This window comes from Neomonachus schauinslandi, chromosome 8, assembly GCF_002201575.2.
Source record: "Neomonachus schauinslandi chromosome 8, ASM220157v2, whole genome shotgun sequence".
Classification (NCBI taxonomy): Eukaryota; Metazoa; Chordata; class Mammalia; order Carnivora; family Phocidae; genus Neomonachus; species Neomonachus schauinslandi.
This window is the reverse complement of record NC_058410.1, coordinates 83,090,331-83,115,817: the sequence shown is the minus strand read 5'-3', so window position 1 is coordinate 83,115,817 and position 25,487 is coordinate 83,090,331. Positions and strand designations below refer to the sequence as shown.

The window sequence follows — 25,487 nt, the reverse complement described above, 5'->3', positions numbered from 1 at the left end:
TCTCAAGAGGCTCTCAACTGAACAACAGTTGAAATAGTGTCTCTTTGAGACATTAAAATAATGTCTTTGGTACGGGGTCAGGTACAAATTACTATTAGTCTCAATTGAGCCTGCTCTGTTTTTCCTCTACTTAGACCATAAATGCAACTTCTTTAGCACCATTTAAAGATTCATTTGTTTTCCTCTGTCTTCCCATTAAAACAGTTCTAATCCCATATGTGGTGAATATGTTTATTGATTTTATTGTAATTAATCATCCCATTAAGTAATTTTTCTAACTCATTTTTTTAAACTGGATAGTTTTTCTCTGTTTTGGTACTAATTGTCACTTTCAGAAAATAGAATTTACCTATAAACCCATCTAACCAAATTAAGCCAGGATTCTCACCTTGAGATTTTATGTCCTCCTCCCTTCCTCCTTGATAAGGGGGTCAGTTAGCCAACTGGTACACCCAGCCACAAAAAGGCTCTTCTTCCTATTAGGTTTTTATTGCTACTAGAATAGGTCACGCCAACGGAAGTTTGGGAATTATCTATAAATCTTGCTACTTCTGCCTACTCTGTCTCCTTAATAAACAATTGTTGGCTATGTGCGTGCTTCATAGTTAAGCTGCCTTGATCACAGTCTATAGGCTTTAAATAGAACCCTGTCAGACTTCTTATTAGACTATCTAAAGTTGCTTTAACAGGTTCTTGTGAGACTGTTACAAAGATGCATGTCTTCAAAGTTAAAGCATAAATGATATTCTTTTATTACGTTATCATCTTCTGCTGTGATCCACTGACTGCTTTGTCCAAATTGCTCCTACGTGGTTGGCTTTATTAGGTTCTGAGATGTGTGTTTCTTAGGAGAGAACGCTAGAAAAAGACTGTGCATTCTTGTATTTCTTGGGCGTTTGTTTTCCATTGTTTACATTTTCTTTCTTCTGTGTGCAATGAATGATCTGCATGTGTTGTTAAACTAAGTAAGGCTAGACTTTTTTTTTCCCCCTAGCATAATCAACTTGTGTCCTTATGGGCAAAATGTTAGATTGTTTCAGAAACAATCTTTTGAAAATGGTTTCTCCTTCTGTTCGCATTTATTGATAGAGGGAAAGGATTTAGTCTTTTAAAAACATATCAAAAGACTTACAACAAGAAACTCTTTTTTTAACAAGCTAGTGACCTAGAATCTTTTCTTCTGACTTTTTGGAGCATGTATCCTGACAATTATTGATATTAACTATAACTGCAGGTATTGTATACAAATCAAGAACCTTTTTTAATATTTCAAAGCAATTAATGTTATCAACTTCATTGATTCCTATAAATATTTAAGGTTCTGAAATATTTTGTTCCTCGTTTATACTGTGTTGCATTGCTGTTTATTACAAGGGTTGCTGTATTTTAAAATATTTATGTTCTTATTTTCATATGAATCCGATGCTAACACACAGGCTACCATCATTTGTAATGCGTGTTTCACATCCAGTCGTTTCAACCTCACCATTAAGAGCACTGATTATATTCCAAGCAGCACAATTAAACTACGTAGTTAGTACTTACTGCTTAAATAGTCTGTATATTATATCTGAAAAACAATAAAGCCAAATGGCTTTGTTGTTCTAAAAAGAAAAAGAAATCCCTAAGCACTTTCATGGTGGTGAAATGCTTAGTAATGTGCTGCTCTATTTCCCTCACTCCTAGTAAGTTCTGTAGTAATAAGCAGAAGCTCTTCAGAACGTACACCTCACGGAAGCAGAGGTACCCAGCATCCCGGCTATTGACATGAAATTTGAGAATGCCAACTAACCTCAGGTGCATGACCAGGTTCCACCGCCATCCTACCTGAGCCCCGCTCAGAGACTCACTCTTCCTAAGGACTTCTTGAATGAGGTTTTCAACCCGCTTGTAATTTTCCTTGTTGCCTGTTGCCTGCTTTGATACTCTACGCCAGGGCCAAATACGCAGGGTCCCGCACAGGCCTGGCGCCTCCTCGTGGTGGGACAGCTGCTGAGCTGCTGCACGCACTGGATTGTTAACGGCTCAGTCGCCATATTGTGCCTGAGGCGAGAATTTGTAGAATGCTTATCCTATGAAGGGCTAAAACCCTAATTAAGTATAACAAGGACTACAGCATTCTAAGTCCAAGAGGATTACTGTGGGGTTACAATAATGCCACACAGTTCCCTGGCAGGGAACATCCAGTAGTAGCCTGCATGCTGGGCCATTTGAGTTATTTGTACATCTGGTTCCTAGAGGGGGAAGAATTCCCTACATGGTTCCCCATAGTTGTGCAGGCGCCCTCTCCTAGAGTCCCCAGCTGATTGATGCCACAATCAATGACCACAATGTCCTTTGGCTTATTTTCTCCAGAGAAAGACCTTCTTATTGGTCTCCTAGGAATAATCTTTGACAATCTTCCTAAAAACACTGTTACATAAATCTTCCTCAGAAGTCACATTTATAGGGGCTCCTGGCTGGCGGAACATGTGACTCAATCTCAGGGTCATGGGTTCAAGCCCCACGTTGGGCATGGAACCTACTTAAAAAAAAAAAAAAAAAAAGCGTGTTTATAGATGTGACCAGAAAGTAGGAAAATAACGAAAACTTGAATGGACCAGTGAAGAGTCTATATTTTTAATCAATGTGCATTTTCAGTAATCAGCCATCTAATCAGTTTAATAGTCATCTAATCAAGATGCTCTGTTGATTTCCAAACGGGAAAAGAAGTAGAAAAACTAATAGAAGTGAGCTTTTTTTAAGAAGAGGTCTTTGCTTTGGAGAACAAAATTTTGCCTGGTTAAAAAGTTCTGGGTTAAGATTTTATTCTTAAATTTCATACAATTATGTCAAAAGAGAGACTGAAAACGTTAATCTTTTTTTTCTAATTTCATATGTAATATGTTGGACTCGCTTTAAAATGATTTTTGGTAATTCTTTTAATATTAGACATTGGCAAATATTCATGCAGTTAAGAAAGACAAAAAGCGGGGCACCTGGGCGGCTCAGTTGGTTAAGCGTCTGCCTTCGGCTCAGGTCATGATCCTGGGGTCCTGGGATCGAGCCCCGCATCGGGCTCCCTGCTCAGTGGGGAAGCCTGCTTCTCCCTCTCCCACTCCCCCTGCTTGTGTTCCCTCTCTCGCTGTCTCTCTCTCTCTCTCTCTTTGTGTTAAATAAATAAATAAAATATTTTAAAAAAGAAGAAGAAGGACAAAAAGGGACATGGTACCTAGAACTCATTTATATCAACTTTAAGTGCTTTAAATAGTACTAAGATTCAGAGAAAAATATTATTTCCACTTTCCATGAAAGAGATGCTATCAAAATGTTTCATAGAGGCAACTTTTAAAAATTTTTTCACAGGAGCAATTGTTTTTAAATATTTCATTATTGTAAATTAGCCGTGGAGGGTTTGATGCTGATACTTATTTCAGATTTTTTTTACTTTTTCAGTAATTGAAATTCTTAAAAGGGAAAAACTAAATTTTATATTAAGTGGTTTTATGATGTTTTCATCAGTTTCTTCTTCATTTAGTCAGTATAAGAAAGAGATATATCTTTAAAGTTTGAGAAAATAATTTGATATTAACGAAACTCAACCTTCCGCAGTAATTAGCATCTATGAGTTCCAGAAAAGGTAATCAACTAGATAAAGTACAGTGAGAACATTTGCAGTGATAGCTATGTAAATTTAAGCCATTCGTTCATCTAAATAAAGGTGCAGAGTTGAGCATATGTTCCTGAACCCGATCATCACAAATTTAAATGATGGAACAGATGTGCTAAAACTGAAAAGACATGTGAAATTTTTACTATTTAAAAAAAAAAAAACAAAGTTTGAGAAGAGTAGACATTTTGGGTCCTATCCCTTTGAGGATCTGTTTAAATGATTTGAAGGTTTGGGATGACACGGAGAACCTGGCCTCAGCATAAACAGATGCAGTTTTATATGTTATCGTTGCTGTTGTTTGATGTGATCTACCATTTAATCATGCATTTGTCAAATGCAGAGAAAGCCTTTGACTGACGGGATTGTTTTAAAGAACCCTTGAACCCACCTGACCCCATCACAAAACTGCCAGCCTGTTCTTTGCATGTGCCTTCAGCTCGTCATGCTGAACTTAGCTCCATCTGCATTTCAGAGGGGAGCGGTCAGTTGCATGGTTGACTTGTTTATTGTTACCAGGACTTTCTGATCACCATAGTTCATTATTTGATTTGTTTTCATGTAAACACATAAAATGTGGTGTCTTTTTAGAATATCATTTGTTAAGCAACTAGGCATGGAAAAATAAATGTTACTGTTTCTTGTTAGCTACAAAACACATAACCACTAAACACATTTGCTGTTGGCATGCTGCAGCCGGGGACAGTGGACATTGCGGTAAGTGGAAAAAACAAGGGCTCCACTTCATCTCGGATAATCCGTGTCCATGAGAACACTGCCTCCTTCATGCCCCACAAAGGCTGCAGCATGACTGCGGGTCTCAGCCTCTCAGAGTAGCTGCTCCAACTTACTGCCCTCAGACCCTTCACCCTTCATTTCGGCAGACCCTGAAGAGTCCTGGGGCTCTCGCTGGCTACCAGTGTCATTTCCTGATGAATAACACAGCACTTTATAAATGAAACAAGAACACAAACAAAATGGGGACAGAGCATCTCCTACAGTTCACTTGGTTCCCACAAAAATCCCTTAGCTATGTTGCTATTTTCGTCTTTATGTTCGAGATGAGGACTCCAAACCCCAAGTCTCTTTGATTCCAACCTGCCCTTCCCACCACATCACACCACATCTTTTGATTAGGAAAGCATGGAGATACACTTCGGGTTTTGTTGTTGTTGTTGATGCTTCCTTTATCAACCCACAGCATTTCAGTCCTCGCTGGCATCTGAGAACTGAATGTCTAAACAAATATAATTTACCAGTAGCTGCCACAGCAAATCAATAACCTGTTTGATAGCAGGAAATTGTGTTAGTGAACATACCATCTCATTCCGTTAATCAGTCATCACATTCATTATATGCTGGGGCTGTTCTACATTGTGTGGTTTTTGTCTCACAAGAATGAATGCAAGCATAAAAAAAATGGGTGTTAAATGTTGTATGTTTAGTATTATGTATGAAGTACTACCAACCACTATGAGATTGCATGAATTTATGGATATCATAATCTTTGCCTGGAATATGAAATGCATGCAGAATGTAGATATATATGTATATGTAACTGTCATCCCTGTAGAAATGCTTAGAAATTACAAAGAGATATGCTCCCAAATAAAAAAAAATTACTTTCTTTAAATCTCAAAAGTTGAGGTGAAAGCTAAAATCTATTTCTAAAGCAAACACCAAACCAGTTCTTGGTTATTTCCAGTGTAATTGTGTACAAACTACCGTACCCAACGTCAGTCCTTTCTGTGATGAATCCAGGAAGGGTGTGCCTACCTGTACAGTGAGGTTGAGTTCAAACGAATGCAAACAGATTAAATAAAGCTCCAGTTTTCAATAAGGGAAGAATACATTGTTATGCTCCTACTTGCTGAAAACATTTTGTCTGTTGAAATATAATATACAGTTTCATCTCAGTATTGACCCAAGTGGAGTGGAAGAAATTGCTTGAAATGGAATAATCATGCCTCTGTTGTCCACAGTCAGAAGCTAAGTTTTAAGGAACGAGTACGCATGGCTAGCCCCAGGGGCCAGAGTATTAAGAGCAGACAAGCCTCAGTAGGTGACAGGAGGTCCCCGAGCACCGACATCACCGCCGAGGGCAGCCCCACCAAAGTACAGAAGAGCTGGAGCTTCAACGACCGAACCCGCTTCCGGCCCTCGCTGCGCCTCAAAAGTTCTCAGCCAAAACCAGTGATAGACGGTAAGCCCTGTTTTTCCATAACTGTGTTTAATTGGATAGGCAATCGTGAGCAAGATTATGAAGTAATTAATTCTCCATGGTACCACTTGAAGATAGAAGAAAACAACCCCAAGGAAGGAATTGTTTGTTTGTTTTATTGGAAATTTATTCATTGCCTTGGGCAAATGTACAGAACATAAGTTTACTTTTGGGAGCAACTTTGGCAGCTAAATCTACATTTCAGAGAAGTCAAACAAAATGTTACTTCTTCGCTTTTTATCTACAACACATTATTATTTCTCAGACAAAGTCCCTATCAAGATCAACGTGACTCTCCTTCTCACGTATAGGTTATGTCTGACCAGCAAAGGTCCATGGCCCAAAGATGATCAGGTGCTCTGTGAATGTCTTGAAACACAGTAAGAAGGGTGACAATACTTTTCTGGACAACAGTGAAGGTGCTATTCCCTTTTCTACTATGCTCTATCCACCAGTAAATCAGAGACCACCGCTTATCTTCCTTAGCGAGATTCCTGTTGAATTCTGATCTAATGATAAGTAGAATTCAAGTTCTTCTCCCAAGAGGAGCTAACCTACTTTATCATACAATGTGTCAGAAGTTTACTTGCCAACACATTTTATTGAGTGCCCCATAATTTTCATGTTTATGAAACAGTTTCTTTTTCATTTAAGATTAGCTTGGTTTTCTTTTTAAGTATGCCCCCCCTGGGATCTCTTCTACTGGGCAGAGAACCAAAGTCAAATAGCATCTTCTATGAATGCATAAAAACTGCAAAGGCTATCGGCCCTCTGTTCTCATTCCCTAGTATAACCTGTATTTTCCCAGGCTATGAAATCATGAGGGATAAAATTAACAACCAGGGGTCATAATCTCCGTGACCTCAGGCTCCCTGCAGTGAAGTCCCTGGAACCTCAGCCCACAGATCTTCCCAGCTCATTCAGAGATCCCCAGGGATATTACTCCCACTCTCCAGTGAGCAACGTGAGTCCCCTCTTCACACCTCTTCATGCTCCACAACTCCGTGGATGCCGTGCTCTCCAAGTAGATGCCTGGCTGCTGACCCGATGCGGCCCCTCCCGGTGGAGCTTGCAGCTCCTGTCTCGGTGGTGGGACATGCTGATCCTGCCAAGCGTCCCTCCACCTGTCACTCTGCTAAAGGAGGAAATGCCCCTTCCACCAGCACTGGACGCTCCCGCATCAAGCCTCTGAGTGTCCTGAGTCACTGCCCAGATTTTCAGTGTCCTCTGGTTTCTACACTCTCCTCCCTAGGAATTTGGCTGAAAGCCCTTGAACAGCTGAGTCAAGAGTTACCCGTGACAGGGCTTTATGTTGCACTCAAAATAGACTTTCTGAATATAAATGGATGCATCATTTCTGGAAGGCAATTTGGCAACATATATCAAAAGCCAGGACATATGCCTAAGCTTGGACACATCCCACCCACCAATTCCATTTCTAGGATATAATCAATATAATGAAATAATATCAGACATTAGAAATGGTGCTCCAAATAAAAAATTATTGACATGAAAAGATGATCATAAAAAACAAATTATTCCATTTTGCTGTGTGTGTCTGTGTGTGTGTGTGTGTGTGTAAATTCATGTACTTATAGGAAAAAATCTGGAAATATTTATAGCAATGTATGAACAATACCTCCAAGTGATGAGGTCATAGTTACACTTTCTTTCTTCATTTTACTTGTCTGTATTTCCTATTATTTCTACAATGAACATGTAAAGCTTTCGCAAAAGAAAACAAAGGATGATTTTCTATTAAAAAATTGGACCTTCTTTTCACACAATACCCTCTCCCCTTCCCCGATTCTAGGGGCCCTTGGTCTAACACCCCTCTCCTTAGGCTGATTCCCCCCACACACACCCCTCTGCCAAGAGGTAGAAGGACCACCTTGTCTCAGTGCTGGGGACCAGCCTCTATTGAGTGTAGACATGGATTGTCTAATGAAGTTCAATGTACTGCAAATAGAGCCATATTAGGCTCTAGGGTTGCCATAACAGAGGAGCACAGCCAGGGTAGCGTAAACAACACAAATTTATTTTCTCACAGTTCTGGAGGCTAGAAGTCCAAGAATCTCCTTGGCTTAATGGTTACCTTCTCCCTGTGTCTTCACTTCATCTTCCCTCCATGCACAGCTGCGTCCAGATTTCTTCTTTTTTTTAAAGATTTTATTTATTTATTTATTTATTTGAGAGAGAGAGTGAGAGTGTGCACAAGCCTGGGAAGAGACAGAGTGAGGGAAAAACAGAGTCCCCGCTGAGCAGGGAGCCAGACACGGGACTTGATCCCAGGACCCTGGGATCATGACCTGAGCAGAAGGCAGACACTTAACTGACTGAGCCACCCAGGTGCCCCAGATTGCTTCTTCTTATAAGGACAACAGTGATATTGGATTACAGCACACCCTAATGAGCTCATTTTAACTTAATGTATCTTTAAAGACCCCATCTCCAAATAGAGTCACATTCTGAGGTACTCGGGGTTAGGACTTCAACATATGAATTTTGGTGGGACACAATTCAGCCCATAACAGAGCTCCTGCTCACACACATCATACCATCCCTGGGCAAGCCAGGGTGTGCCCATATCTTCAAACCTAACCCTGGATTCACATTGTGCTAGAAATGTACACATGACCCACGGTGGGTCCATACTCTTTCAACAGGGGCTTCAAAAAATATTCGACTTTGTGCTGTGAGGTCCTTATGGCTGGCTGAGCACATCTAAATACAAAAATCAATAGGATCTGAATTTTGAATATGGAAAATGAATTCTACTTGTATGTTTGGCCAGAGGGAGAGCATTTTTCAAAGACTTCTAGCGTCGGCACTATCCATCACAGTATTTCAGTTACTGCAAAGACGTCTCGGAGGTCAGACAGAAACAGAAATCCTATTCTTTAACAAATAACAAGTTGGAAAGGTCTCCTGCCATCCATTTTCTACACCATTTCATCAAGTTCTGTTTGGTTCAAAAGGAATTGCTTTTCCCTGGTTGATGCCCATCTCAATTGATTCTGAGTTCCTCGAGTGACAGGAGGCCTGCTTGCTGTTCTGCGGAGGTGGCTTCGTCGGCTGCCCACCTGCAGAAGATCATGACTCCTGACTCCTCATTTTATCCAATAGTCCAGATTCTTTACCTCTGATTTAACTCAACGATGGGCTTGGGGAAATGGAAGTTTCTTTTTATAGGGAAAAAAACAACTGAAATAGCTATCAGATAAATGTAGACTTCAATTATACATTTTTATTTGTACTGCCTCTCCCGGTTTTAAGTATGTCTAAAAACCACTTACTACCCATAGAAAATAATATATAACCCCACAGCCAGCTCCCAATTATTCCAGATCTATTTGCTCATTCACTTCTGGGGCTCTTTTCTTCTACTTCTCTCTTTTCTGTAGATATTTTAGGCATTTCATTGCCCATGAACAGCTCAAAGAGAGTGGATGAATAGCAGAAAGAATAATGAAAAGTCTAATCGGCCTTTAAGTTAATAACTAAGTTACATTTGGAAAATAATGGGCCTGTAACTAAAAGATACTATCATAGAAAAACAAAGGAAATTTAGGCTTAATCCATAAGCTTTAATAATCCCTGCCAAATCTGATACCCTTTACTACAGACGGTATTATTTTTATAATTTAATGACTCTTACAAAAGCCATTAAATACCGCATGTTGGGCTTTTTTGCTATAATTTTTTGTGAAATTCACATATATAACACTTAAAACGGGCATGATTGTCTTCCAATATTCTACATTTGTGTATATGGAGAAGTGGAAAGTAATAGGCAGATGTTGAAGCCAGAAATGAACAAACAGCAAAAGGAAGAAAGTAAACTATAAGGAACTGCCGTGGTATTGGCGTAGCAAATTTCTTTTGACTGATACGGTATGAATTGTATTTTTAGTTTATAAATCCAATAATAAGAGAGAGAAATTTTCCATTGGTCAACCAATAGTATTTAAGCTTCTTCATATAATTTTTTAAAGTAGGTAGGATATGACTTTTTCAGATTCCACATATAAGGGCAATCATGCCGTTTTTTCTTTCTGTGTCTGGCTTATTTCTCTTAGCATAATGTTCTCCAGGTTTATCCATTTTGTTGCAAATGGGATGTTGTTCTTTTTTAAGGATGAATAATATTCCATTATATAATTATACCACAATTTCATTTCACTGTGTATATGTATATCAAGTCATCATGTTGTACACTTTAAACGTATGCAATTTTTTTTTTTTTAGATTTTATTTATTTATTTGAGAGAGAGAGTGAGCACGAGTGGGGGAGGGGGCAGAGGGAGAAGCAGGCTCCCGCCCTGATCAGGGAGCCCGATGCAGGGCTTGATCCCAAGACCCCAGGATCATGACCTCAGCCGAAAGCATACACTTAACTGACTGAGTCACCCAGGTGCCCTGCAATTTTTATTTTTAAAATAAAATTTTTAAAAATTAGGTAGGATGGAAGTGATATTTTTCTCTCAACATATAAAAAAAATAATGATAAAAGTAACATTTACTGGATCCTTCTCTGTGGCAGGCAATTCTCTTATTTCATTCAATTTTTCCAGTACCCCTGTGAAGTAGGTTCATTATTATCCCCATTTTATGGATGAGGAAACTGAGACTTGAAGCTGAATAACTTACCCAAGACTAACAGATATAAGTAAGGAAGCCACAGAACACACCCAGGCAACCTAATTTCACAGCCTTGCCTTCACACACATTCATAGCAGTGCTCCCTAATGTCATATCAGTCCCCCTTTAGGCCTCTTCCATTTCTTCTTTTTCCCTGCCACCCTCCCCCCACCCACTTTCACTCTTCCATTTTCAGTTGGTCAGATCTCCTTCCCATAGAAACCATTTGACCTTGCCATTATCCCATCCTGTCTTTCTCCCAGCCCTGCTGCCAAACCTCTGAACTATATCATCTTCAAAGACTACCAGAGGTGGAAGATTAGGCAAATTGAGGAAATGGCCTTTAGATGACCCTCTATGTTTTGATCACGTATCTGGGGAGAGTCTCAGGATAATAGCCATGCTGATCTGTGTCTGTTTACCCGTGGAGGGAGGCAAATGGTGAGGTCATCTGAGGCTGGTTTCAAGACACAAAAGGGAGTGTCAGGAGATGGACAGCTATCAACAACAGACAAGCAAATGGAAAGTGGCAGACTGCAAGTTAGAGGAATACCAAGCAGCCAAAATCCACAGGAATGAAACTACAGTAGAGACAGGGGAGAGTCCAGATTTCTGGTGACCAGTTTGCAGTTGAGGAAGGCTATACTTGCTGGACCCTGCTGTCCTTGGGAATGCTTTTCAGAACCACACTCAAGGAGTACAATAATCTTGACAGATAAGTGTCCCACAAAGCTGTATAAGCTGCATGTTTTAACATGTTTGACATTGCTTCTGCTTCAGGGGAGCATATCGATTCTGCTGAACAATCCTCAGGGCTCATGCTGGTTGCTGTGGGAGGCACATCCTCACCAAATATTTATGAGAAAGACTAGCATGACCCTGAGTGCAGGAGTTGTATGGGGTCTACCTGAGCAGAGGCTGGGTGGACTGAAGATATGGAATATTTTGAAAGGGGGGGGGGGGCTGGTGACAAATTCCCTTGTTCCAGATACTGCTAATATCTCTTCTCTCCCTTCACTCTCTTCCATGTTCCTTTCTTCCCTCAGCCAGTGTACCAGTTAGAATGCATTTGGCTGCAGGACACAAAACAAGCAGATTCAGATACCTTCAACAATAAGTATATCTTACCACCTAAAAAGAAATTCAGAGGTAGGACAACTCCTGACAACAAAACATTGGGATCCTGGGGCACCTGGGTGGCTCAGTCATTAAGTGTCTGCCTTCAGCTCAGGTCATGATCCCAGAGTCCTGGGATCGAGCCCCACATCGAGCTCCCTGCTCAGCGAGCAGCCTGCTTCTCCCTCTCCCACTCCCCCTGCTTGTGTTCCCTCTCTCGCTTTGTCTCTCTCTGTCAAATAAATAAATAAAATCTTTAAAAGCAAAAACAAAAAAAAACATTGGGATCCTGACTTGACTTCTCTATGCTTCTCTTGGATCTTTTGACTCTGCCCAACTGTGTGCCCACCTCCTCCTCGGGCTGAGAGCAAGATGGCTGCTGCAGCTCCAAGCATCTTAGGAGGCACAACACTTTGAGAGGCAGAAAGGGAACCATCTTGTGTTGCTATGGCTTGCTAAAGTAAGGAAAACTGTCCATTCACATCTTAGTTTGTGGAAGTGGGTCTCGTGCCTGAAATGAACCTTGGCAAGGAGAATGAGCATTGGCAGTCAAGGGTCAGCATCCAGCACCTGGATCTGGGGCCAGACTCCCCTGAAGCCCTTGGATCAAGCAAGGGAAAGGGAGATTGTAACTGGATAGATTTGAGGACTTATGTTCTCGAATTGGCTGTTGGGAAAGCAACCTCTAGCAGTGTCTGATACAGCCAAGCAATCTTTTCTACTTTGTGAGGGTGAAGAGAAAGCATGCTCTTAAGCATGTTTTCTCGCAAACATTCTGTCTACATGTCATTTCTGTTCCCCTAAGTGTCTATGCTTTTTAAACATACAAGCCAGATTTAGAAATCTTTTTTTTTCCTCCTTTCTTTTATCACATAATTTCCATGAGGCAGTGAACACACACTGGCCTCACTCTTTAAATTTCAAAAGAAGGACAAAATGGTAAAGGAAAATCTAGGAAAAAATAAATGAATTCCCATTTAGATCATTTAATCCCTCCCCACACACAATCAGCCAGTACATTTCCAATCACCACCTCCACTGAGGAAAACAGGGAGCAGTTGCCTTCCTCACCTCCTCAAGTGGCTTCCTTGGAGACTCCTTCTTCCCTTTCTGCCTCATAATAACTAATGGGGTCTCACCTAAAGATAGCAAAAGAGCCGAATTGCAAAGCATTAGGTGACAGAAGCCTCAACTCCTCTTAAAGTCAGTAAGGTCCATCCCTCCCCTTCCTCTGTCCTTTAACCGCTGTCTTCCAGGTCCCAGGCCCACTAGTCTCCGAAAACTTGCTGGAGATTATCAGTATAAGATCGACAAGAATACTGACAAAAAAGAAGCATTTTATTTTATTATTTTTTAAAGATTTTATTTATTTATTTGAGACAGAGAGAATGAGAGAGAGAGAGCACATGAGAGGGGGGAGGGTCAGAGGGAGAAGCAGGCTCCCTGCTGAGCAGGGAGCCCGATGCGGGACTCGATCCCGGCACTCCAGGATCATGACCTGAGCCGAAAGCAGTCGCTTAACCAACTGAGCCACCCAGGCGCCCAAAAGAAGCATTTTAGTACAATGATTTGGACAATACCCTGAACTAACGGACTTCTGTACCAACAATGGGATATTTTTTTCCAAGCAGCATAAATTACGAGCTATCAAGATTTCATGTTTGACTAATCCATGCACACGGACCTTTCATCTTCTACTAATCTTCTTTTACACTTATTTTCCAATGGCATCTTCCCTCGTGTTTTTCTCAGTCTCCCCAGTTGACATTTTTGGTGTTTCCACAAAATGCCAAGCATTGCATGGCACTTAACATTTTTTCTGATTTTTCTATATTGATGGCCCAGCTTCAGCCAGACTTTGATTATAATTTTCCGCAAAATATGATGCTTCCTGGCATGTTCTGAAATTACCTGATAATGACTGTCCATTGTGTTGACAGAAACAATTCTTGTCAAGGGGGGGATTCTATTGGGGCTGCAGCTTAACCTGTTTGTCCACATCCCTGACAGGGTATCCCTGACTGAAAAGCATGCCCACTCCTATGAGCTCTATCTCTAACAAAACCTGATGGGTTTCTTTCACGATAGAACATAGCTCACTGTATGCCCAACTTCATTGTTAGCATCCTTCTATGCAAAAGGGTAGTCAGTAGGATTCTGAAACACACTTTTGGTCATTCTTCACTAAGGAGTTGGTGAAAACCATTACCTGAAGAAAGTTTCTCAATTCTGGTCCGTAGGTTTCTTTTTCCTTTAGTTGTCCAGGTTCATTATCCATTCGGTCCATTATTCTTCATTCAGAGACACATCCTAGTCCTCTCCTGTGTGTCCTATACTGTTCCTGTCCCGCTAAGATCTGCTTCTTTATTCCAATGTTCCTATTAGTTTTGGGGGGGATGGAGGCCAGGGGGAGACCTCTCAATCTCTGGTTATAGACTCTAAGTGACTAAGTCCAGGCACAGCTCAGAGATATTGCAGGTTGGGTTCCAGACCACCCCCATAAAGCAAATATCACCATAAAGAGAGTCAAAGGAAATTTTTGGTTTCCCAGTGCATATAAAAGTTATATTTACACTATACTGCAGTCTATTAACTGTTCAAAAGTATTATGTCTAAAAAAAAAATAGTATGCATACCTTAATTAAAAATACTTCATTGCTAAAAAATGTGAACCATCATCTGATCTTTCAGCGAATTATAATCTTGCTTGTGGAGGATCTTGCTCAATGTTGATAACTGCTGACTGATCAGGGTGGTGGTTACTGATGGTGGGGGTGGCTGGGGCAAATACTTAACTAAGACAACAATGAAGTTTGCCACATCAATTGACTCTTCCTTTCACAGATGATTTTTCTATGGCATGAGATGCTGTTTGATGGCATTTTACCCACAGCAGAACTTTTTTTCAAAATTGCAGTCAATCCTCTCAAACTCTGCTGCTCTTATCAACTATGTTTATGCCATGTTCTAAATCCTTTGTTGTCATTTCAACAATCTTCACGGCATCTCCACCTGGAGGAGACTCCTTCTCAAAAACCACTCTCTTTGTGCATCCATAAGAAGCAACTCCTTTTCTATTCAAGTTTGATCGTGAGATTGCAGCAATTCAGTCACATTTTCAGGCTCCACTTCTAATTCTAGTTCTCTTGCTATTTCCACCACATCTGCAGCTACTTCCTCCAGGGAAGTCTTGAACCTTCAATTAGTAAAAAAAAAAAAAAAAAAAAAAAGCAATATCTGTGATTTACAATAAAGCAAATATGCCTATATTTATCATATTTCTGGTAAGGGTTGCTTTTTCCAATACTTTTTGTGAAACGCCTGTTCCTGGTTTTTAATCACTGAAGAAAGGTGTTTCTGTTCTGAATGGACTGGAGTTCCCCTTGGCTTTCTATTTTAATCCAAGTACACTTTGTATTATAGAACAGAATATCTGTCCAGATTTCCCTAGGTTCTGCCCCAATGTTTGTTGTCACCCCATAGTGATAGGGAAAATCATATTTGGTTCCTACTGGTGAGGAAAATAGCTTCCTTCTTAAGATATAGGCTTTGAATGAATCCCAACTCCTTCCTTCCAGCAGAAACTAAGCTGCCAAATGACCTGAGTACAACCTTAAACCATATTTTCTTGGACTTCCACAGATGCGGGTCTTAACTGAGAAGCTCAGGGTTGTAAACCAGAGTTCTAAATTTTGTTTCACCAGCACGTCAAAGTGTGCGCATGTGTACATTGGTGCTTTAAAGTGAATTGGAATGCTGTATTAATTATCTACTGATACATAACAATTTGCCCTAAACGTGGCAAGAGACCCATAATCTCAGTTTCTGCAGTCAGGAATCCCGCAGCAACTTGGATGGGTGACTCTGGCTCAGCCTCTCATGGGGTTGCAGTCAAGCTTTTCTTGGCCACAAAAGTCATCTTTTTTTTTTTTTTTTTAAGGTTTTATTTATTTGACAGAGAGAAAGACAGCCAGAGAGGGAACACAGGCAGGGGGAGTGGGAGAGGCAGAAGCAGGCCTCCCGCAGAGCAGGGAGCCCAACGCAGGGCTCGATCCCAGGACTCTGGGATCATGACCCGAGCCGAAGGCAGATGCTTAACGACTGAGCCACCCAGGCGCCCCTCCACAAAAGTCATCTTAAGGCTCAACTAGGAGAGAATCTGTTTCCAGGCTCAATCGAGCATTTGCCGATGGGCCTCATTTCCTCACATCGGCCACTCCATAAGCTGCCTGAATGTCCTCTGGCTTCCCCCAAAGCTAGTAATTCAACAGAGTACATGCTCAAGAGAGGGAGAGAGTACCCAAGACAGAAGCTGAAGTCTTTTCTACCTAACCTCAGAAGTGACGTACCATCACTTCTTCCATAAGCTAGTGGTCATACAGACCAACCCTGGTGCAGTGCAGAAGGGGACAACACAAAGGGAGGGAGGGTCATTGGCAACTCTCTTAGTGGCCGGCTACCATAAATGTCTTTACATTGGATATGTCTTTCAAGTCACAGAACCCACCACTCCCTCTTGTCTTTCTAGGAATTCCAACCACCAACTCCCCATCTCTTTTACATGTTTCCATTACCTTCCTGCCTCTAAAGGTATTTGGGTTTGTGACCTCTAGACTAAACATTTCATGTCCAGTGTCCTATGTATTATATTTCAAACACACACACACACACACACACACAACCAATCACGTCCTGACCCTCAACCTTGATCCCATTACAACTAGACTATTGTATTCCATTCTTAGTGCAACCTTTCAAAAAGTGATATTAACAAAATATTGAGCATTCCGATTAGTGTGACAAAAAAATAAAAGAAAACGAGGGAGCAGGAAATCAGCTAGTCATTAGCAAAACCACATGTTGTAACGTCTATTCCAGCACATGTTCTTTTAGAATGTGTGGGGCATCATCAGCGGCTTCAAGAGGCTGGAGAGATATTCTTGGTCACTTCAAAGAGCAGAACCAGAACCAAGTGTGCAATACCAATTTTTCCCTCAATATCATGACAGGCTAGCAATTAGAGACCTCACACTGATGGAATGGAGTCCATCACTGGAAACCTTCAGACCGAACTTGGATGATCAACATTCAGGGATTTCTAGGTTCCTCAGAAGATCGAGCCAGGCAACCCCAAAGAAATTTTCTTCCAAACCCGGGTTTCTATAGCTGCTGTTCTGGCTCTTCCCTTAACCATTACCTTTCATCCTCCCTGGCAATTCCAAACTGAAAAGTGGAAGATTAGGGCGGGGGGGGGGGGGGGGGGGGGGGAGATAGATCAGCTGAGGAACACCAGGGACTCATTTTCTGTCCTGACCCTGGTCTCATATTTCTGGATGCAAAGGGCTTCCCATAGCTTCTTCCCTCTCACCAGTCCCACTCCTTGACTTCCCTTGGTCCCTTCATATCCTGAGAAGCATGTCACGTGTGCCCCACCTATCCTTAGGAGGTGCTCCACAGTGGATCATTCACAGAATTTGGATATGCCTTCAACTGGCAGATTTCAATTCAGGTCAACAGGTATTTGGGGGGGAGCCGCTGCTCAGGGCTAACATTTTCCTGGGCACCAAAGGAGCAAAATGAGTAGACATGATGAGTGCCACCTCAAAGAACTTGCCATCTGCCTGTAAGTTTTACTGCCCAGCCCCACCCCTTACAGTATTGACTGGCACCTGGGGGCCACAAAAGGCATCCTTCTCACTTTGCCAACTTCACACTTTTCAGAAATAACCTGTGGGTGACCTCTGAAAAACGCACGAAATAAGCACAAAGTTAGCCATTACACAAATCACAGGATTTAGGCCCATATTTAAGAGAAGCACTTTTCAGCTGCATGGCGATTTTTCATTCGTATATCTCAAATTATTTGCTTCAAAGGCACACTTAGTTATCTGCTCCACAAAGAGAAACCTATATGACACAATTTTAAAATTATATTTAATCTCTTTCATGGGGTGCTCCAGTTGGTAAAGAAGAAAATAAAAGGTTAGAGGAAGGCCAGGATCCCTTCTTTGCAATGGACAGCTAACACAGGAACGAGACGAGCTAGCCAGGCTTCCTTTCTGTTGTCAGCAGTGTGAAACTCACTATATTGTTCCAAATTCCTTTCATTTTATTTTCAATGTCTAATTTTCCCCAGCTTTTCTTCTCTTGCCATCTTTTTCCTCTGTTGCCATGTACAATGCATAACAACAGTTCCTGGACTCCAAAAATACAGAAAGCTCACAAGAATATTGCCTGGGGAAAGAATATTGCCTGTACCTCCAGTTACAAAGATTCATTTGCACATGAAACCCTTAATTCCCTCTGGTGAGAAATTTGCATTTTTCATTAATCTAATGCAGTAGCAACTGCTGTACCACATCATTCTGTTGGAGTTGGTGACTAATCTTTCACAAATTGTTTTGAACCTGTGTTCCCATGATTTTGTGTTTTGGCTGAAAAATGTCATGACCTCATGTCTTTTTACATTTGTATCAGTTATCTGTTACAGCAAAACTATTCCCTCCCCCCAGATTTAGTGGCTCAAAACAGCAACCATTTATTTAGGCCAAAGTTCTGCCGGCCAGTACTTCTGTTCTTGGCTGGACTCACTGGTACATCTGTGATCAGTTACTGGGTTGCCTGTGGGGCTGACTGGCCCGAGGAGGCCTCAGCTGGGCTGACTCATCTCTGCTCCATGTGGTCTCTCAGCCTCCAGCAGGTTGGGCTAGTTCAGAGGGGTGGTGGGCTCCTGAGAGCAGTGCAAGACCAACCCACAAGGCCTATGGAGTGTCAGGCATTTTGCAGATAAGGAAATCAAGACCTAGAAAATGTAAATAACTTGCCTGTGTAGGTCAGTCTAAATGCTAAAGTTGGGATTTGAAATTGCATTTAGATATCATCCCATAGCTCTTCATATGTTCTACCATGCTGCTCAGCATGTTTTCCTTCACGTAAGTCACATCACCAATAAATGAATGAATGAGGGGCGCCCTGGTGGCTCAGTCATTAAGTGTCTGCCTTCTGCTCAGGTCGTGATCCCAGGGTCTCGGGATCGAGCCCCGCATCGGGCTCCCTGCTCCACAAGAGGCCTGCTTCTCCCTCTCCCACTCCCCCTGCTTGTGTTCCCTCTCTCGCTGTGTCTCTCTGTCAAATAAATAAATAAAATCTTAAAAATAAATAAATAATAAATAAATAAAGCACGGTATAAATCAGCTATAATTTAGTATTAGTCAAATGATTTTTTGTCCTCTGTTTCAGTTAATATGGAAAATCTTCTCAAACCATGACCCTTTGTCACTGCATACACCGCATATACTCCCCTCATCCCTTCAAATGTCAGTTAAGGTAATGCACCAGGAATTCCCTCTTTTTTTTTTCTTTTCAAAGCAACACTCAAACATTGCTATCTCTGGCCAGCCTAGTCCAACTGGCATCCAAAAGATTTACACCTTGGCATTTCCTGACATTATCACTGCTAACCTAATAAGAATTGAAAGTTGAGAAAAAAAATTACCAGATCTATTTTGAATTCCCCAACAGACTGGATTAATGAATAATGCAAATGTGTCGTTCTGCAGTTTGTCGGCCCATTGTCAACCATGACTGCCTTGATTGAGGTCAGGTGTCCCTGAATATGACTCAAAGAAGACAGATCTCATCCTTTTGGAGATAGGATTAAATATATTCTTTTAAGTCACTTTGTCATTGATTCAGAATGTTCCTCCCTACCGTAAAGTACCGTCTGTCTAAGTCTCAATCTCTTGTAATTTGACCTGGTTCAGTTATTTTCCTGAATGAGGAGGCTGTTGGAGATGATGCTGTCAGGCGCATCCCATTGCCTATCCTAGTTATCTGTGTGTGGTTGACCTTTGCTTTGCTGCTTTTTTTTTTTTTTTTTTTTTTTTTGCTTTGCTCTTATCACTTGGCTTTGCTAGGATTTTCCAAACATTTGTCCCAATAAAGGCAGTCCTGCTAGACTTGATTTACTTTGCTTTGATTACAAACACTTAGATGATTTGCTAGTGGAAATACAAAAGTCTACAGAAGTAGATTTGTGTGTGTATGAATTTAAAAAAAAAATGTTTTCACAAAGCCAGTTTACATCCTTATTTTCAATTGGAAAAACCCACAGTGCTTTGAGTATGGTGAGTCCTCGAGGGATTTTTTTACGAAAATTGAATTAATCCAACAGTAATTAGAAAAACCACTTTTGGAATAAAAACCAGTTTTGGAATAAGATGGGACTTATTTCAAATCCTAATTTCCCCACTAGGTTGGATGAGATGAGGCAAGTGATTTAACCTCACCGAGCTTTAGTTTATTGTCTCTCTCCCTCTCCCTCCCCTACTCCCTCTCCCCCACCCCCCCCACCCCCCTCGTCAAGTAGCAGAAATAATACCTACTTAATAGAGTGTGTATGATAATGAGCTATAACAGGTGTAAAATCCTTGTACAATGCCCACCACAGAGTAGGCACTCAATAAATTGAATGGAATGTTATTATTTATTATTTCATTAATACCAATTTCTGCATTAATTTTAATTGGTTGAAGTCCTAGGCTTGATTAATTTGCATGTTTTCATCTTCCCTTCATCCAGTGCTTGGTGGCAATTCCTAGTGATGGTCAATGGAAATTTTAAAGTTCTATGTTCATACAAACTTTACTCCTTTATTCTTCAGACTGAATTTTAGGAGTCCTCCTGCTGAATAATGTATATAATCGCAGAAAGACGAAGTTATCTTTATTATACCTCATGCGATTTATTACTATTTATCCAGGGGTCATTGCCTTTATTAAAGATGACAGAAATAGTTCATTTGTTCAGAAAGAGAGGCATTGGTTTACTATATGACAATGCAGTGTGTGGCACATAATAGTTGCTTAGAAAATATTTATTAGTGAGTGAATGATAGTGAACAGATAATGAACAAATAAATGATTTCATATTTAGTTATTCAGGAGTCAACTCTTTAAATCTCATTGATAAAAATTGCTTTGGGATTATAAAAAGCCACCATACAAATGAGATGCATTACTGAAGCCTAGAGTGTGATATTATTAAAAGTGTTTATTGCTGAATCCCTAAGTGCTGAGGTATTCAATAAAGGAGGTATTGAGTGATTTTTAAGAGGATAATGAAATTCCTGGGTTGCTTTATAGTTGCAATAATTTAAAAAAAAACATATACTCCAGTGTTCCCATTTTGAATAAAGACAATCAATATAGTAACATATTCAAGTAAAAAGAAGAAAAGCATTTCTATATTTTTCCTTTTTACTTTATGGGCAGTTACTAAGCCACGATTATGGTGCGATCAGCAATTTTGGCAGTAGAGACCATATTAATTGTTTTTGAAAACTCCCTGGTGCTTCATATCATCGCTCAAAACAGAAAGATTCCTTTTAATTAAGTGTCAGGAACTATTCCATGAGATTTTGTCAGCATTTCTGTTAGCCAGTAAGTAAGGTTAATTGGCAATCCTTAAGAGAGAATCTTAGAGAATTTCATATCATAATTAACATAATTTAAGATGCTGATAATGCATGAGTTATCTACTCAATCAGTGTAAGTGGGATCTTTGATCTTAAAGAGAAAATGCTCAAGTGCAGTAGTATCTTACATAATAGATCCCTCATTAGTGTGAATTAGTAATTCTGGATGTTACTAATTAACAAACCTCAAAACAAACAAAATAAAAACCAAATTCACCAAATCACAAGAGTGCTGGTGAGTATAGATGGTAAAGCATGGTTACGTTAGTATTTTGATTGAATCCCCCAGTAATCGAGTTTCCTGGAGTGTTTTACCTGCCTTGGAATAACCAACTATGTGCTACGAGTTGGTACTGAACGTTGAGATAAATAATATTTTAGGAAGTTCCTGAGAATGTAGTTTTGTGAAGAATAAGGAGATGGTGTTCTATTTCTGAGGTGATTGTAGAAAGATACAGAACTTTAAAGAGAAAGAAACAAGAGTGACTCTCATTTTGCCAGCCTTTAGGTATTTGAGCTGGCCCTGAACTTGCCAGTGCTCTCCTCTTATACTCTAGGACTCATGGGAGGTGGGTGGCAGACCGTGTGCATTACTGTGTGCTGCTTCATAAGGAAGCATATGAAAAGGATGCAGGTAAGAAACCTCAGGACAAAAAAGAGGTTTTTATCTTCATGTTAAGGAACAGTGGGTGATTTTTTTTTAACATCTGAATTAGAAGTGATGGAAATGTTAAAAAAAGAAAAAAGAAATACTGAACAAGAATAAAAAATGAGGATGTGCACCATGCAGGAAAGACTGTGTCTAGACTACCTTTCACTCCATGGTAGAGAGCCATGAAATCAAATTAATGAGTCATGATTAGCATTTTTCTAATGAAATGAAACAAGGTGAGATGGGAAGGAATGGGGTTAGATGGGATGGAGAGGGTAGGACAGAATAGGAATTAGAATGTGTCACAAGGAGTGTTGTTTCAAGAGTCTTTTCATATTTTTTTCAAAGAATATCTATGTTGCCATAGTCATACATATACCTACTTTTAACAGTGAAATAATAAAGATTAACACAAAAGGAATCATGGGCTTAATGTAAAGCATAAAACTATACAACTTTTTTTTTTAAAAAACGTAACAGACGATCTTTAGGATTTGGAACGAAGCAAAAAGTTCTTAGATTTGACACCAAAATCATTATTCATGAAAGGAAAATTGATAAAGTGAACTTCATCAAAATTGAAAACTTTTGCTCTGAGAACTACCTTGTTAAGAGGATGAAAGACAAGTTGCAGAATGAGAGGAAATATTTGCAAACCACATGTCTACAAAAGACTAGTGTCTAGAATATAGAAAGAACTCTCAAAACTCAATAGTTAGAGAAAATAATTGAATTAGAAAGTTGATGGAAGACATGAACCAAAGAGGTATACAGATGGCAGGTAAACTCATGGGAAGATATTTAATGTCATTAGCCCCTAGGGAAATGCCCACTAAAACTGTAGGAGATATCGCCAGACACCTATCAGAATGGCTACAATAAAGAACAGTAACAGCACCAACCTCTGGGAAGGATTTGGGATGCTGGCTCACTCATATGTTGTGGATGGGAATGTAGAACATACAGTCGCTCTGGAAAACAATTTGGTTGTTTCTTATGAAACTAAACATGCAGCTACTATATGACCAAGTAACTGTACACCTGGCATTTTTCCCAAAAAACTGAAAACTTATGTTCATATAAAACCTCCAGCAAATGTTCGTTGCAGCTTTATTCATAATAACCCCAAACTGAAAACAACCTAGATATTCTTCGACAAACTATAGAATACTATTCAGAAATGAAGGTGAACAAACTATTGGTATACACAACAACTTGGATGAACCTTGAAGGAATTACACTGAGTAAAATAAAACAAAAATCCCAAAAGATCACAGACTATATGATTTCTATAACATTCCTGAAATGATAAATTTTTTTTAAAGATTTTATTTATTTATTTGACAGAGAGAGACACAGCGAGAGGCGGAACACAAGCAGGGGGAGTGGGAGAGGGAGAAGCAGGCTTCCCGTGGAGCAGGGAGCCCAATATGGGGCTCCATCCCAGGACCCTGGGATCATGGCCTGAGCCAAAGGCAGACGCTTAACGACTGAGCCACCCAGGCGCCCCCTGAAATGATAAAATTAATGGAGATCAGATCAGTGGTTGCCAGGGGTCATGACTACAGAGTGGGAGGGAAGGGGGTGTGGTGGAAAAGGACAATGTGAGGACTCTGCAGTGATGGAAAGGTTCCCTATCTTGACTATGTCAATGTTAATATCACAGTTGCAATATTGTACTATAGCTTTGCAAGATATTACCATTGGGGGAATCTGAAAAAACGGTACACAGGAACTCTGTACTATTTCCTACAACTGCATATAAATCTACAATGACAAATTTAAACTTGTGATTACAATTTATAAAGTTGGAAGTTAAAAATAATAACTATGGTCAAATAATCTCAGCCCTTTATGAAAGAATATGATGGCTCCCTGCTCAGCGTTTCCAACTCTACCCCCACGCCTCTGTTCCAGAAGCAACTCTTTCTATATTTTGGCTGTTTCTTCTGAGGTTTATAAATTTCCATATGTTTGATAGTAGGTGTATATAACTAACTTCTGATTAATCAGTTTTGAACATTCTCTGTTTACTCCCAATTCTAGTAAATGAAGATTTAGCTTTTTTTTTTTTCTCTATTTCTCTTCTGCAGATCCTCCCATCCTTCCAGTCTAGGTTTTGTCATTTTTTTTTGTTTTCATTTTTTCTTTTTATTTTTTCGTTTTTAATTTTTCGATAAGTCAAAATTCAGCGTCTACATGATGTGTATGTGTTATATTGTACTACAGTTGTTTCTTACTTTTTGCTTTCCCTGTAGTAAGTAAATGTTCTTCCCACATCTTCCAGTAATCTCTCAATAAAATTTTCCACAGGATCAATTTCATCAGATAAATGATCAATTCCACTGTGACTTTTCTTGGAGAATTCATCCTGGAATCCTCCATTCTCCTTCTTGCTACGCTGACGGTTCTCAAGCCTGCTGCACAGCCATTATCTTTTGAATTTCTTTTGATTTTTTTTCTAGATCAAATTCCCAGTTTATGGGGTCTCATGTTCATGTCTTTCTGAATTTACTCTCATTTCAGATAATAAAACTCTAATAGTTTTTCAGGTAAAAAGAGGGTATGATGACGGAAGGCATGATGCTGACAGCTGTCAGCGTTCCTGTCCCTTGTCCTACCTGGACGGATGACCGTCACCCGGCGCACTGTGATCACACGGGAATTTTCCTTCACCATCATCCTGTGACTCCTGCTCTTGGTTTACTTTCCTATTTTGATGAGGTACACCAAACAGTACATTCTTGAGAAAGAAAGCAAGGAAGAAAAAAAAAATGGTTTGACTTTTCATGTCTGAAAATGGCTTTTTTTTTTTTTTCCATCCCCATGCTGTTTGATAGTTTGCTTGGTATAGAATTTTAGGCTGGAAATAAGGTCCCTTCAGAATTTTGAAAACTATGCACCCCTTTTTGCTTCTTTTCAGCATTGTTAAGCCTAAAGCCATTCTGATTTTTGTATGTGACCAGTGGTGTGTGGTTTTTTATCTTCACTAGCTGGTAGAATCCACTTTTTGTCCCCAGTGTTCTGAATTTTCATAATGATATTTTTTTGGTATGGGTATATTTTTAGCCACTATAGTAGATTCTCAAGGGATCATTTCAAACTGATGATTCATGATCTTCTGTTCTAGAATATTTGTTTGTTTGTTTTTAATGATCTTCTCCCTTCATTTTCTCTGTTGTCTGTTACGGAAATCCATAAGCTGTGCCTGTGGACTGGCCTTCTGATGATCTTCTTTCCTCTCTCGTTTTCCATCTCTGTATCTTTTTGCTGAGAGAGAGAGAGCATAAGCAGGAGGGGCAACTCTAGGAGTTCATGGTCCAACCTCTTAGTGAGATTTTTATTTCTGCTGTCGCTGCTAAGGTTCTTTGTTGCTGTTGTTGTTCACTGTATCTCTTTATCCTAGCTTCCTACTTTTGTTTCATAGTCTCTTACCTTATGTCTGTAAAGATATTAATGACAGTGTTTGGAAATTTTTTTTTCTTAGTTTGTTTCCTTCTAGTTGATTTCTGGTCTTTATCTTTGGGAAAATTTCTTCAGATATTTAGTAAATCGTGCATGTCTCTTCGTAATGACGTGTGGAAGATGACAAGTGTGACTGGAATTTCTAAGCATCTGATTGGGGCTGATCCCCTTTGATCTTCACCATGGGTTGACCTGGGTTTGCCATTTCTTGGGGAATATCTAGTGTCAGTACCTTTAGCTCTTTTCTTGGGCTGATCTCATTCTGCCA

General features: G+C 40.0%; 1 protein-coding gene across 5 annotated transcripts in view; it reads left to right on the top strand.

Annotated features, from left to right (window-relative positions):
• The window catches only part of KCNQ5 (potassium voltage-gated channel subfamily Q member 5), a 502,673-nt gene that overhangs the window by 439,351 nt on the left and 37,835 nt on the right, over positions 1 to 25,487 (top strand). For 2 of the 5 annotated variants that reach the window (XM_021693113.1, XM_021693112.1), the window contains 2 exons: positions 1,687 to 1,743; positions 5,632 to 5,852. The exons of 1 other annotated variant lie outside the window; for it this stretch is intronic. In XM_021693113.1, the coding sequence (XP_021548788.1) occupies positions 1,687 to 1,743; positions 5,632 to 5,852 (278 nt within the window). The remainder of the gene's footprint in view (positions 1 to 1,686; positions 1,744 to 5,631; positions 5,853 to 25,487) is intronic. 2 more of the 5 variants (XM_021693115.1, XM_021693114.1) reach the window with 1 other exon arrangement.